Raw genomic sequence first — 16,168 nt, 5'->3', positions numbered from 1 at the left:
TCGGCCTCCCTCATCTCCTCCTTTCCTTTTCTCCCTCCCTTTATCTGGTCTATCTCTCCTTCCATTTCACAGTCATGCTTCTGTCCCTACCTCCTTACTTAATTTCCCACCTGCCATTATTCTCCCCACCTGACGTCTCCACACCATCATGCTTCATTTTATTCTGCATCCCCCCCCTTCCATCTTTGCTCCCTTTACTCCCATACTTTAATCTCCTTCACATCACTCATTCATAACACCACCATTCTTCCTTTGTTCCACCTCACCTTGCTTTCTCTCTATATCCTTCCATTTCATCCATTCATTTCTGTTTTTTATCTTATCTTTTAATTTAAAATCCTGCTCTGAGCAAACCAACTCTAGTGACCTGGGGCTGCTTGCACAAAGAGATACCTTGACTATGACTTTGATTTAACAAATACTAAAATGTCTACATCAGATTAAGCACAAAGCAGTTCTGAAACCATTACAGATAAGACTTTCAGAAGTCTCTAAATACTTTGTTTTTTGTCTTTATGAAAATAGTCAAATATGATAAGATTTATGAGTAGCACAAAGTTGTCTACTTCCTGAGTAAACTAGAACTAATTAATTGTGAATTCTGGGTAAAATAATACTCTTTTCAAACCATAAAACATCAGAAGAGTTTTCTCCAGCTGAACACTGACATGATAACATTCATAAGGACATTGTAACTGGGCAAATTCAGTGATGAGTGTATGAATAATAGAAACTGAAAAAAAGATTTACAAGGGTTACATTGGGACTTACAAAACTATAATTTTAAGGTTTCACTAGTAAATTCTGATGTGCATTGTATCTGGGTGGTTTTTTACCACAATGACAAAGAAGACGAGAGTCTAATCTATTGTTCGATTTTTCACACGTTCATGTAACTTTTATTAGTACTAACAGTGAAAGCTCAGTGGCAGCATCCTGCGGGTGGAGCAGTGAAGGGTAAATTTTTGTGGAACTGTTTAACTCATTTTAAACTAGTCTAGAATAGGGGTATGATGATACACATAGCTCTCGAGACGATACAACGCATTGGGTTCATATTTTAACACTTATTTTTTAAGAAATCTTCAATGACAAAATATCTAGTATTTTGAAATGTTGCTTACATATAGTTTGTCTAAAAGTAGCACTCTGTCATGCCATCATGACATTGATTTTCACCTCGATTTTAATATCGCTAGGTCTCATGGCACAATATCCATCACACCCCTAGTCTAGAAGCAGAACTGAGACTAGTATCACCCGGAAGATGCACATCCCTAATGGTGATTCATTCTAGACATTCAAACCTTTTTACCACTGAATAGAAAACAGTGATATGACAGTAGATGAAAATAGATGAACTTTTGACTGATGTATTGATTGCCTTTAATAAACAGAATTGGCGGCGTAGCCACTTGAGAAGTGAGCATCTCCCTTCAGTAATGAGCCACTAATTAAGGCTGCCTGTCGGTCTTTTCTGTTTTTGACTCAGTGTGTGCCAGCTTATTGATTTACCTAATGTGTTTTTAAACCAACTCCATTCAGCCTTGTGACGGTGAAGAGTCCTTCTGAAAGGGCAAAGAAGCAGCTGACCAGTGAGTAAGATTTAGCTCACTGGTTTTGCAGTATAGAGAGAAGAACAACGAGAGAGACGGGATCCAGCACAGAGGTGACCCCCTGCACATAAACACAGGCTTGTTTAACCCTCCTGCAGTGTTGCTATAATGGCTCTGCGGTGTGATATAACCTCCACCATCTGTGAAGCAACTACAGGATCCCCCTGAGACAGGGGCCTTTGCTTTGTACATTTCCGGTACTGTTTCATCTCGCACTGATCTCTTAAACAGAGAGATGTAGAGGTGAGAAGTGTGTCCTTTTGTTTAACCAGGGCATCTGTGAATACTGGACTCCTTAGAACAGCTTGCATGAGTAGATGTTATTGATAGCAATCATTCACCCGCTGTCCTGTGGGAATAGGGAGAGTGTCTCCAGATGCCATGTGGGCAACCTATCAGTGGTCAGCCGACATGATGTCGTCCACTCCATCTTTTGTTCTCCAGCAAAGGAGGTTAGTCATAGGCAAGCCCCCAGAAACAGGGCTGGCTGTGAGCTGATTTTGGCGTAGTAGCTACACTCTGCTATATTGTAGGATTACATGACATTTACTGGCACAAATAAAATACCTTTCCCAATACACAATCATTTCAAAAGGAACGGGTTTAAAAGTATGAATCAGTTATTCTGAGCATCACAAACACCCCAACGTGGCTCTTTGCATTATCAGAGTTTTATCCATGAGTTGCTTAAGCGTAGTAGTTGTATAATATGTATTTTATATATGTGTATGTGTGTGTGTGTGTGTGTGTGTGTGTGTGTGTGTGTATTCGCTGTGTATTATTAGTAAAACAAGACTCTGTTCAAACTGCAAAATAGTAAAGATGATAATAAGCTGCAATATTATAGGAAGGGATTCAGCATTGTTGGCACTTCGCCCACACTAGAGATGTGCGTTTAAAATATCAGGATATGGGGCCTCTGCTGCATCACTTTTTTCTATTGTTTTTCTTTATTCCATTGCTTTCAACTCCATCAACTTTATGGAAATGCAATATGAAATGCTCCTTTGAAATCTAGCAAAAATATACTCGTCTAACCATATAAAAGTCACATAGTCATTTATGGGATAATAACTCCTAATTAAAATCTGAGGTTTGGGGCGTTAATCTGGTTAAATGTTTAGCTGCTAAGGACAATTTTTCACATCAGTAGTCCTCTGCTCAGAATTTATGTTATATCCAGGGTGTAGGGCAGATAAGAAACAGAGACAAACTGAGCTGCTGCTTGTTACAGTTTCCATCAGATAATAGCTGTTCACTAAATCACTAAAAAGCTACAGAATATTTGTTTTCAGTTTGAGCAATTTCAACCAAAACCAGAGAACCGGGAAATGCATGAAATATTTATCATTTCAGACTTCACAAAAAGCCGTTTTATTCAAGACACCTCAAGGGCCCTTGGGGGGGGGTCCTTGATAGTCGGCGCCTCTATTCCCCCATTGCAGCACCAAAGATCTCGCTTACTGTGCATAAAAAAGCAGAACACTAGCTTAGCATATTGATAAGAACATCTTTTTAGCATGTGTCTACTGTTCATGTATGATCCAGCTTTGAGGAGAGCCTCATGGGTGTTTTGGAGATTAGTTCTCACAATATTGTGAAGTGGAATGTGTCTTTTGGGACGGCATCTAACATGTTTGAGATTGTGATGAACATGTAGGTTTACAGTGTTGTCGAGTGCCACTTTTCCATAGCTTCTGACTTTTCTCTTCTTTGTTCGTCTTGTGCAGAAGCCTGCAGCAGCACTGATGCTCAGCCGCTGTATTGCCGTCTTTGATGTAAGCCTGTTTGGCAGCTCCACCTCTGAACTCCACTTCTCCATGTACACTTAAGTCTTTCTTTCTTTCTTTCTTTCTCTCTTTCTTTCTCTCTCCGTCTTTTCCCCTCTATACTCATTTGAATCAATACCATTTTCGCTGTCAGCGCATTTTTAAATGACCTACTTAGTAATCTCTTCCATTGTGAGTACAGAGAAAGGAAAACACACAATAAGATGTTAAAAATTACATAAAAGAAGATATCAATACCCATATTTGATGTACTTTCACAGCTTAGTAAATATTGCAAGCAAAGGCTGTCTTAGGGTATAATTTGATGCAATAAACCTCCTGAAATAATCCAGGATGGTTGTTGCAGAAGATTTTCAATGCTGTATTTGATCTGGTCTTTTGGTTTTTTCCTTTCCTCTAAACATTTTATTCTCTGTTGTTTGCAGGCGTCTTGTGAATCACTACAATGCTGAATAATACCTTGTGCCAACCTAGAAGTAAAATTGGAAATATGTAAGTTAGTAAATTATGTAAAAGAAAGGCAAAAAGTGAGAGTGAAAGGTTCAAAGAATACGTTTAAGGAGAAGAGGGCAGCACCACCTAATGCAGAACTTATCTTCAGGTCAAATTGGTTCTGACTTTTACTAATCTAATGTGCACTCTTGAGATATCCCTCCAGCCTTCTTTTAATACAGAGCTAAAGCATCAGTATCGTACCGCAGTTATCTCAGAAACACAACCACCGTGCCGTCAAAACCGCCTGAGTTCTGCCTCTCCCTCTGCATTTTCTGTATTATTTATACATTACATCTGCAGTTGCAGTACTAGCAAAACTATACTAACTTTGGCACAGCGATGCTAATTAAAGAACTGCACTCACAAAGCCTCTTAGGCAGTTTTCACACTTTGAACCAGTCGAAGCCCCAGCCACTTTAAACTGGGGCAGATAAGGCCATTACGGTTTCATGCATCCAGACTAGTGAAGCTGCCTCATATCAGATTCTCTCTTTGTGATGATCGCCCAGGACAATAACTGTTCACCCCATTAAAAGACACGTGAGATGTGTGATGCAGCCATTTGAGACAGAGAAAGTGTGTGACAGTGATAGGAGGAGAGATGCTGTGTCAGACCCATGTAGTTCAGTGGTTGGCTACAGGGAAAGACAGAAATATATGTGAATTTTTTCTTTTGTCTAAAAGGAAAGCACTAATAAAAGTTATATAGTCAAAACCTCAGTGGACCTCTGACCTGAACCACACCAGAAGATTTTTTAAAGTAATTTATGCCCAAATACCTGCTAAACTCGTGACATTCTTATCAGCCTTAGTTGCACTTTGTGTTTAGTGCTAATTAGCAAATGTTAGAATGCTGACACACTAAACTAAGATGGCAAACATTAGACCTGCTAACATCAGCATGTAAGCATTATCATTGTGAGCATATTAGCATGCTGACATTAGCATTTAGCGTAGTACAATCTCACAGAGCTGGCTGTAGACTCTTAGTCTTGTTGAGCTTATAAACATAACTACATGTAACATGGGATGTGTACAGTTGAATTCGGCTTTGTTGCATGTCTCCCCCCCTCGCTCTTCTATTTGTAGTCATCTCATGCAGAGTAGATGCTTCAAAAAAGGAATGGAAAGCAATTCAAATATTGAACAAGGTTTCCTTAAATATATAAAAGTAATAATGCGCTGACTCTCTTATTGACTGGTTTGCAGCACACCCATCTTTTAAATGAACTCAATACTGTTAATGATCCACCTATGTATGGCTTTTTAAAGATTGTGTCTGATCCTGCTGTGGCTGAAGAAATGTAGAGATGCTGCTGTAATGTGTACAAAGGGATCTGGAGAAAAAGCTTGGCTGTCCATCAGTCACAAAGGCAGCATGGTTCCGTCTGCAGAAGGTCCGGCCCCATGGTGCCTGACCTTCACAATTCTCCTCACTCCTTGCATTTTCTCTCTTCGTATCAGTGTGGTCTCTCAAACTGAAATATTGATGTGAATTTTTTTTTTTAAAAATGAAAGTGCCATCACTTCAGTCAGGTGTGGAAGTGAGTCTCTGACAGATCAACAGTATGGGTTCACCTACTGTGGGCCTGTGTGTGTCAGTGTATGTTTTTCAAGTGCACGTGCATCTGGGTATGTGTATCCGCAGTCCATTCCTTCAGCTTGGCATATTTGTTCGTTTCCTTCCTTATCTTGACACAGAATCTGCATTATTTGTAATCGCTGGTATATATTTTCACAGTCCTTGTTTTTTGTGCTCAGTACCTTTTCCTGTGATTACAAAATTGGATAAATTCATGCTTACACCACCTGTTGATGAGATTATAATGCAGATTTTGTTTTAGATGTCTTCACCCTTTGTAACAGCTCAGTGAGTGCACTGGTTTTGTAAGAGCAGGAATAACTTAGTTTAAAACAAGATTCTTCACAGGCAGTGTTTAGCTCCTTCTCCAGCTGGCGTAATGTGCAATTACGATTTTCTTTTCTAAAATGGCTCTGTCATCATAGTAAGAAGTGAGGAAAGATCTGACTTTGATCACGTCCTCAAAGTCCTGAGTCTTTATAGCAAGTCAGCTTTGCAGAGTGTCCCTCCCCTCTCCCCACCTGCAGTGCTCATATATTTTTCAGCAGCAAAGAGCTTGGGGGAGAGCCAGGTACACTATTAGAGGGATGACTCAGAACTGGGACTGGATGGCTTCACAGACTGGAGGTAATCCTGGCTCCTCGACCTGAAAATAGCCTGCATCGTCCTCTTACGTCTCCTCATTTTGCAGCACTCTGATACCTTTCAGAACCCCTACTTTTTCACTTTATACTTTATACATATCCTTTCCCATAAATCTTCTTCCACAGACTCTCTTTTTTGTTCTTTTTACCACCTTTAAACCCATTCTTTTATCCTCCAGAATGTTGTCCTCATCTTTTATTTTCACTTCTATTTCACTCAAAATCCCACTTCTTTTCACCTTCTTCCCCCTCCTCCCCCATCCTTCGAAATAAAAAGGAGGTACTATTTGGGGGCGGGGGTGGCATGTGAGCCTGGACTCACATGGCATGAAGGACGAAAACACAAAGGAAACGGGGTTGGGAAAAAAGAAAGAATTGATTTTCCAGTCGAAGAGGCCTTCCAGTTAAGTAAGTCTGCCCTCAGGGCTCTGACTGGCTCAGGCCAGCTCCTGATGGGAAAGGCCAGCCAGTGACCTTAAGACTCAACTGATCATGTTTTTCTATTCAGAGATGAAGCGTTTCATCGATCTTTATTAGAATGCCAGAGTATTCATTCACAGGCAATTGCTGGCACTGATGGATCAGAAAGGTGTACCCAGTGGAAACTTTGTAAGGGTGTTTTATATTTTGTGTGTGTGTGTTTACATGTGTGGGTACATTTCTGTGAATGTCAGCCTAACCCTGTTTGCCCTTCAAGAGGAGCACAGCGCTGCATCCCCTCTGGCATTTCAGTGAGGTGGAGTAAGTAACGGGATGAGAGACGGAAAGAGAAGGAGACATATCACAACACACACACACAGTACCGTTGGCTGGCTGGCAGCCATGACAGATGGGGGAGTTCAGTTCATGGGAGTTGCCATGGAAACCAGCATCAGTGCTACCCTGAGCTCCTCCACTCTGCATAAGCCAAGATACAGAAAAGCACACACACACTCTGCAGAGGAGTGCAGCGTGGGCAGCAGAAACATTTTGCTTGGTGTTTATGACTTATTGTTGTTGCACAAGTCTGTGTCATCGGGTTCACGACTCATTTCCTCAGTTTAGATTCGAGGGGCAGAGATTGCTGGCTTTGTGTGAATCCAACGGTAATTGCAGTTAATGGATTTGTTTACGAATGACGCTGACAGCCATGATCAGTAACTGTGCTAGCGAGAAAGTGTGTCACGACGGGCACCTGATTGAACGGAAACAAATGTATGTGTATTTGTAATGCTTTTAGCTTCCTGTCTCCGCCCCTCCCCTCTGAGCCACTTTACATTTACAGTCTTCCTCTCACTCACTCTCAATCGGAGAATAATTATCACCCAGTCATCTTCTCATTCACCCTCATATTTACATCGCATATCCTCTCTCTCTTTCTCTCTCTCTGAACAGCAGCCTCAAAATTTATGCCTTTTTTCTTCGCACTCTGATTCCCGTCATCGATCCTGTTTAAGAGCAAACGAGGCCCAGCATCCATTCACCCAGAATGGGTCTAACTAGATGTGACATGCACTAAAAGCCAATCCGCTGCTGCGCTGCGTTCCAGCCCAACAACGGCATATGGATCATTACTTCAACAGCACTCCTGCTTAATTTCTTCTCTGTTATTCATCTTAATTTCTTAGTCACATACACTCTTTTTCCATCACACACACACTCATATATCCCCTGATTTGCACAATTATACTCTGCATCATACTCTCCTACATACATTCTCATGTCGCCCTGACATCTGTAGTCATGAAGTCCTGAAACTGGTGTTTGCCCATCTGAAGGACATTACGGGTCCCTTGCTGGACCCCCTGCAGTTTGCCTACAGGGCTAACAGGTCAGTGGATGATGCTGTCAACTTGGGACTGCATTATATCCTGCAACACCTCGACTCTCCAGGGACATATGCAAGGATCCTGTTCGTGGACTTCAGCTCAGCGTTCAACACCATCACCAAACTCACCCAGCTCACTGTGCCAGCCTCCAACTGTCAGTGGATCACAAACTTCCTGACTGACAGGAGTCAGCAGGTGAGACTGGGGAACAGCAAATCCAGCACCAGGACTATTAGTACTGGCGCCCCCCGGGGGTGTGTGGTGTGCTTGCCCCCCTGCTCTTCTCCCTCTACACCATCTGAGACCTATCTGTCAAACTCCTGAAGTTTGCTGACGACACTGTCATCGGCCTCAACCGGGTTGGTGATAAGTCAGCCTACAGACGTGAGGTTGATCAGCTGTCTCTCTGGTGCGGGCAGAACAACCTGGAGCTTAACACGCTCAAAACTGTGGAGATGACCGCGGACTTCTGGAGGACCCCCCCACTCTGCCCCCCATCACCATACACCATACTCAACAGCCCTGTGTCTGCTGTGGAGTCCTTCAGGTTTCTGGGTTCCACTGTATCCCAGGACCTAAAGTGGGCGCCCAACACGGACATCATCATCAAGAAGGCCCAGCAGAGGATGTACTTCCTGCCGAAGGTACTGCTGATTTACACAGAAATCATCCAGTCTGTCCTCTGCACGTCCATCACTGTCTGGGTTGGACCTGCCACCAAAAAGGACAGGAGCAGACTACAAGAGACAGTCAGGACTGCAGAAAAGATCATAGGTGCCAACCTGTACTCCATTCACGACTGATACATTTCCAAAGTCAGGAAACAGGCAGGAAACATCACTGCAGATCCATCTCACCCCGGACACAACCTGTTCCAGCTTCTCCTCTCTGGTAGGTGCTACAGAGCACTGTACGCCAAAACCAACAGACTCAGGAACAGTTTCTTCCCACAAGCCATCACTCTGAACAGCTGACTTCTGACTCACAGTGTCAGGAACAATTCTTGTGCAATAACCCAGTAACTCTGCCTCAATTCAGCCATTTACTGATTACCACTTATTATTTATTCATCATTCTCTTGTTTTCTATTTCAGAGCTGTTCATACTGTTCATATTGTATATTGTATATACTGTATGCAAAATCCACCTACCTCAAGTATATAACACCTGCACATAATACTCCATCACACTGTGTATACAGTATGTGTACTTGTAGCACATGTATGCTTGTATGTGTATGTGCACCTGTAAATCTCATCCACTTCCGTCCACCTGTTGTTAATAATAATAATAATAAAACATACCTGGCAATAAAGCGGATTCTGATTCTGAAAACATAATATTATACCATTATACTCTTTTGTGATAGGATATGTAAGATAAGAGGTGTCCCTAAACTCATCATGGCTTTATTTAAATGCTCCTTGTAGCAGCTACTTGCTTGTTTTTTCACCAAGGCTGTAAACCAACCAGGAACCGGAAATTTAAACTGCAGCACCTTCCTATTCAATTAAACTACTGTCCTTTTTCAAAGGAATAGTTCCACATTTTTGGAAATTCTCTTACCGGTATTTGTTTTCTTTGTTTTCCAACTATATGACCAATAATCCATTTCTAATTTCTCTCACCCCGCACAGGTCACAAATAGATCTGCATATTTTATTCTGTGTGTTTAAACTACGACTGAATGTAAAATGAAGCCACTAAGGCAAGCTGCTTATATACTGTGTTAGGGTAGCAGTAATAAGAGTAAATGAGTAAACTTGTATTGTGTCCAAAAATGTTAATTTCTTGATGTTTGCTTTACCACATGTACAATCTTACACCTGCCGGTGTCCAATAACTTACGTCTCTGTCTCCCTTTCCTCTGCTCTTTCTTTCTTTCTCCATCTTTTATTCTTTCTCTGCAGTGAGAAGAGGAAGCTGCAGGTGAACATTGCGAGTCCCATCCAGTGCAGCATGAACGGAAGGAAGTGCACGATCATTGTCGAGCCCAAGATCAACCAGTCACATCCAGACTTCACAAAGAGCCGATCTGGTTACATCCTGGCTGTCCCCGGCAACTGAAATGGGCCAAACGGCTAAAACAGTGACAGCGATTCCAAACCAGGCCGGGATAATGATCATGAGTCACTTCTCGTGTATGTTTGTTTTTGCAGAGCTGCTGGTAATGTGGCGATTTAGATAGCAGCTCTGTAGGAGGATTGGGGTAATTTTCCAATTCCAAATTTGACCTATTGTGTAGATTTCTATGCAATGTTACTATAAACAGGAAGTGTACAAAACACCTACATGCAAAATGCTATTGGCTAAACAGGTTTTAAAACTACACAACAGGATAATCCACCAAAGTGGTGGTTGTTCTTTTTTTATTTCAAATGATTTGCTTTGTGCAATATTGAGTTTATTGTAGATGCAATATTGTGGTTGTCAAGGTGAGACGAGATTATGCAGCAATTGTTCTCTGAATCACTGATGTCGCATAATTTGAAAAAATCCAAAGGCTTTGGAATTTATAATCCCTGCAGCTCCCCATGCAGGGGCCAGATCAAAAGTGAACCCTTGAAAAAACGAAGACGATATTTATGTATGACTCTGGGTTGATTTATATTCTAAGGAATAACGATGTGTTAATGACCATAATTGAAGACTTACCTGCCTATGTGGTAAATAAAAGGAAACGCAGCGTCCACTTTTAGTTCATTAAATGTTTATGGTCACATATAAGAACAGAAAGTGCGATAATGTGATTCAGTGGTTCAGTCAGCGTCGGAGGCACAAATTCCAAATCTAAATTCATTGCTAGTTTCTTAGTCACAGGATGTGTTGATCATATCCTGAACACTGCAACCTGCTATACACGCAAAGCGTTCAAAATCTAATTTAAATCCATTTTCTTATACTCTCTACTGCTATGTCTGTAATTTTTTTAATACTGCTTATATATTAAAGGTTAGAATATACTTTACATGAACAGCATATAAAAACAAATGTGTGTGCACAGCACGTATACTGCATTCAGTATATAAAGGGATGTTATAACTAAAACGAAATAACAAAAGTTAGACGAAGACTATAACCAAAGCAATAGTTTTTTCTAAGAGATATTTTAAGTTCATATTCTCTCAAAATATAAGACTTAGCAGGAGAGACCTGTACTGTATAATCCCATGTGAACTCCAGCCCCTGAACATAGTCTCATTTGCTGTCTTTGTGTTGAGTGAAGAGCCTAATGACTTGTAGTGGTCCTTTGGAGTAGACTTCCATTTGACAAATACCCCCTTCATCAGAGAGAAAGAGCGTGTGAGTAGCTCTGTGGGAGTGTGTGTGTACTGTATGTGTGTTTGTTAGCTCTCCTCTTCTTGGCTCTGAGAATGAGAATCTGGCTGGTGGCCACAGTGAAGGAGTGAAGACAGACTGGTGTGAAGTCTGTAACCAGACTGCTGTCCTACTTTACCTCCCTGTCTAACGATGGGAAAGACTTTTTGTATGAACAGTGGACTATTAGGAGGCTTGATTTTCATCTGATGCTGCTGCTAAACTCCCTTCACTTTCTTCAAGCCAAGTCACACATATCAAATCAGCACTTGAACACTCAAAGTATGGTATGTACTGTTCTCACAAGCTGTCGGCTGTGTTGAAAGTATTTGCTCTGTTTTGGTAAGTGTTAGCACCTTACAATATGCTGTTTTTGCAGCCGTTGCAAAAATGTGTGGCAGCACAGAAGCTCATGAGACAAAGATGTCTGGCTTTACGCTGTGTGTTTAATATTAATGTCCATCCACACATTTAGTGCATAAAGCTCAAATATCAGTTATTTTGTCATGTAAAGATGTTGTTGCTGCTCTAAATCCAACCTAATTATAAAGGTTAAAAGCTCATTCTTGACCTTGGAAACAGCAGTTGAGAAAACAATCTCACCACAAGGTAGCTGTGTTGGAGCTAACCTCCAACATGCTAAAGCTAGTAGGTCAGCTCTCCAAGACAACATTTGCACAGATTTACTTTGCCGAGCGAATCCACTGATTGCAGTGATTCCGCTGAAATTAATTGATTTGGATTTTTTCATCCGTCTAGGTGTAGAGGTTGAGTCTTAAAGTACTAAGGGGAAAAAGTGAAAAATCTACACTTCCAATACAAATGAAAGATGATTGTGTGATCTAGAACACCTTCTAAATGAACCTTGTGTTGAGATTGTTTTTGTCAACTGTTTTTGTCCCAGGTCAAGAATTAACTTTGAACCTCAGGCATGAGGCCAGTCTTCAAAGCTTGCATTGAGCTTACTTACATTTGCTTGATATTAAGGTCGCCATGATTACGTGACAGTAAATGTCACAAATTCAGAGGATGAGAAAACAGACATTGTATCCTCTCTATACCCACAGAGGCTTAGCTGTTTTGTCTATATCTGTATAAAGACTAAGTAAAGAATACCGACTGTGAGCTGAGGAACGACAGCCCAAGGTTAGAAATCGGTGCTCCCTCGGTGTCTGGCCTAGTTGAAGAGGCATTCTTGTCGACTTTACTTCAACAGGAAGGAAAACTTGTTAGCAGTCATTTTAGCCACAGTAACACAGCCCTCTAATTGTGCCTGAGTGTTGTCTGAACAAGTAATTTATCTTAATTAGATTGCAAGGGCTCCTGTCTTTTGAAGAAGTAAATCTCCATTCTACCTCGCAGCTTTGTGGTGGCTGACCTTGTCCCTTTTGCTTGATAAGGCCACTTCAATGCAGAAAAGACATGTTTGGGGAAACGAGTGTATTCGTAGTGTGGATTAAGGAAGTGACATGGGTAGAGTTAATAGATGGTTTTCAAAGGAGCTCAGGCACAGGGGATGCCTGTGATGAGTGTTTATGTGTGTGTGTGTGTGTGTGTGTGTGTGTGTGTGTGTGTGGAGCATAACACTACAGCTCTCCATATCCTTCAGCATGGTAATCTCCCACAGGGCCTCTCCTCCTCTCTGCTCTGCTATTCACCGCTATCATTAGGATGGACTCCGTGTCACTTCTCACTTCAGCGCTTCTCTCTCTGCTTTCTTAAGGCAAAGGGGGTTGGTGAACAAAGCCTCGCTTGGCCTCCTCCTCTTCTTTTCTGCTCCCTTTCCTTTCTTGTCCTCTCTCCACCCCTCCCTCCCTCCTTTTCCGCTTTCCTTCCTCTGTCAAATCACTTCGCTCCTCGCCCACTTGGGCTGACTCTACTTTCCTGCAGGGCAGTGAAGGTTTTCCTTTTTTTTGTTTTTTTTTTTCCTTCAGCCGTCCTGTGCCCAGGAGGCATGGAAATAAAAAAGGGAAACTACACCAGCAAAAAGACATGTCTAGCAATAGGAGTATAATGCAGCAACAAAAACATTAAAAATGAGACAAAGCTGAGTATATTAATCTCAAATGTAAATATTATGAATCCAAAGCCTATTCAAGAATAAAGATGGTGTCATTCTATATCTTTATTATTGTCAACAAATTCTACTATGAAAAGATCAAAACCAACAACCAGAGTCCATTTCTCAGTATTTTCTCACTTTCCCGATCTGTCTGTGGTACGAATACTGAAGACGTAAATTTTTTTTTAGAAACAGCTCACAAGTTTTTTTGTTTGTTTGTTTTTTGGAGGGGGTGGGGTTGTCGAAATTGTTTACTTAAACAGCTGGTGTATGTGGGAGTCAGTATGTTATGGTAATATCATACTATCATACATGGTAATGAACATGTCACCCAGTGCAACAGTGTCGCTCTCTGATGTGTTTTTCATAGTTTTTGGACAATAATGTGCATATATTTATCTATATCTATTCCAGGCAGGAGTTTAACGAAATCTTAAGTAAATAGGTAAAAAGAAATAGAAACACCAAAGTGTGGTTTACATTTTGTATGACCATGTCATTTCAAATGGCTTCATCATTTCAAATGGCTTCATCATTTCAAATGGTTCTTATATGAACGAAATTCACTGTTGGTTGTTGTATTTTATGGGAATTGATGACGATAACAAAAAAATGTAATATCACCAGCTTTATCCTTTTAATGATTTGTTTTTGGTTTGAAAACCTATTCAGCAAAGATTATTTTACCGCAAGTGTAAAAATCACAGGCTTTTCCTAATTATCCCTTTATAAATAGGCATACAAGAATGTCATATGAATGTTAACACTAGGAGACTTGTGCCATTGTGTTTTTCCCTTTACTATTCTTTGTACTGGGTTCTTAACAAGTACTTTCTTCTAGTTTTCATTGTTTTTGTTCAAGAAACATTTGATACAGGACTATTATCAAGCCATGTAAGCCAAAGGGTAACAAAATCCATTTTCTTTTTCATAATTTATTCCATAATCTGTGGCTTTAAGCATGTTATGTATGTAAACATCATTCATTCAGTATGTGCCTAATTTTATATTAAGTTTATATTTTGCATATTTGTGATTAGATCCCTTAAATATACTGTAATATCCAGATCAAGTCTAAAGGGAACTTCACTGTTGTAATACTATTTTTGTGCAAATGTATTGTGTATAAATCCAGATTATGCATTTCCATGATTTTTCCATAATTATACATATTACCATTAATCATGTTATTAATAAATGTATTTGCTTCATTAGCTGCTTCTTTTAGTCACTTCCCAAGATTGTGTACTAGTAGTACTAATGCTAAGTGTATGTGTGTGTTCATGTGGTGTGGGGGTGATCAGATAAAACAGTTGGAAGTCATTAGTCTGAATGGCAAAACTGATGATATGTTGACTCAAATGTTTCCCGGGGCCAGTCGTAGTCCGTAAAGTGTTATGTGGTAATAGCTGGGTAGAGCTCTACGTTAATCCACCCACTAACAGCTGTTTCACAAGGTGACGTCGAAGCGGCTAAACCCCCTGCAGTCGGCATGACAACGCCGCTTCCCTGCTACTTCCGCAGGGGTTTATAATCCACTGATTGACTGAATGACTATCTGCTGCTAAGAGTGGGGTGACCCGGCAGTTAACTAAATTGGAATTAATGGACAGAGAGTGATATGTAAGAAGTGAAATGACCCAAACTAATCTGTCTGTGTGGTGGGCTTTCAGTTTGTTTGGAGATACGGCAGTCATTTCCAACAAGGGGGAAAGACTGTAAAGTAACAGAGAAAATTGTTTTAATGATTTGATTTTTCTTTTTTAAAATAATCCACACATTTGTTTTTAGGAAGAACGTGTACACGCATAGAGGATTACAGATTGATGTGAGGCTGATCTTAAATTTATATATAAAACTACCAACTACGATGAAGCCATCTTCACAAGACATGTCCCCCGCCAACCTGAGTCGTTTCGAAGCGATGAACAAAAATGAAAAATCTGATTAATAGTTTGCCCCTTTAGTTTCTACATGTTTAGTAGAACAAATGCAAACCAAATCCACTGAAAATGTTCTTACAAAGAAACCAATTCTGAACATGGACCATTCAAAGGTCATTCTTCTTCTGTAGTGTTTCCCTATCCAAATTGAGGATCTAAGGATAGGTGGTTGTCATGTACTGTGGTTTGTGGTTTTTGGCTCTATAAATAAAATTTAAAATTGCCATTTAAAGCAATGTATGAGGATGTTTGTTTCTTTTTACCAGGCACTAGAGCAGCTACACCTTCAGTTAGAGAGGAAATACTAATTGGTAAAAATCAAATACCACACTAGTTAGAACGAGAACCTACATAGATCAGGAGAGAACTGCTCTGGGAGAGAAAAATGAATCAAATTCCATTGCTGTCTTTTACATACTTTTTTGTTTTTTGCCTTTATATGATATTGACAGTTGACATACAGACAGAAAATGTGGGGAGAGAGAGGGGTGACAACATGTAACAACGATCCTCAGTAGAATGCACATCTGGCACATAGCAGTATGATATGGATCTTAACCATGGCCACTGGACGCGCCATGTTTACTATCATGTGACATGTGGAGCTGGGGATCGAACCACAAGCCCTACGATTTCACTTTCATGGAAGTGATTGTTGTTAAGAATATTTACGGTAAAATGCATTGCACGGCAGTGAAAATCTTGAATGAATGAACTGTGAAGCAAGCTTGTTATTTGAAGTTTGCAAGTTCAATCTTGTCTCTCTCACTACCACTGCTGAGGTGTTTGAGCAAGGCCCTTAACTCCCAAGTTAACCATTAAGCTCTAGTGGCCAACAGATCAGACTCTTGTTGTACTGGGCAGCTTCCAGGTGTCGATGTGTGTAAGTTTAAAAAAAAAAGAAAAAGAA

At 40.6% G+C, this 16,168-nt stretch overlaps 1 protein-coding gene across 1 annotated transcript in view; it reads left to right on the top strand.

Annotated features, from left to right (window-relative positions):
• The window catches only part of myo1d (myosin 1D), a 126,995-nt gene extending 111,505 nt beyond the window's left edge, over positions 1-15,490 (top strand). The window contains exon 22 of the mRNA XM_046068806.1: positions 9,846-15,490. Within this exon, the coding sequence (XP_045924762.1) occupies positions 9,846-10,002 (157 nt within the window). The 3' untranslated portion in view covers positions 10,003-15,490. The remainder of the gene's footprint in view (positions 1-9,845) is intronic.
• Positions 15,491-16,168: the final 678 nt, after the last annotated feature.

The sequence above is a fragment of the Micropterus dolomieu genome, linkage group LG14, assembly GCF_021292245.1.
Source record: "Micropterus dolomieu isolate WLL.071019.BEF.003 ecotype Adirondacks linkage group LG14, ASM2129224v1, whole genome shotgun sequence".
Classification (NCBI taxonomy): Eukaryota; Metazoa; Chordata; class Actinopteri; order Centrarchiformes; family Centrarchidae; genus Micropterus; species Micropterus dolomieu.
Note: the sequence above shows the minus strand (reverse complement) of the source record. Positions and strands in the feature narration are given on the sequence as shown.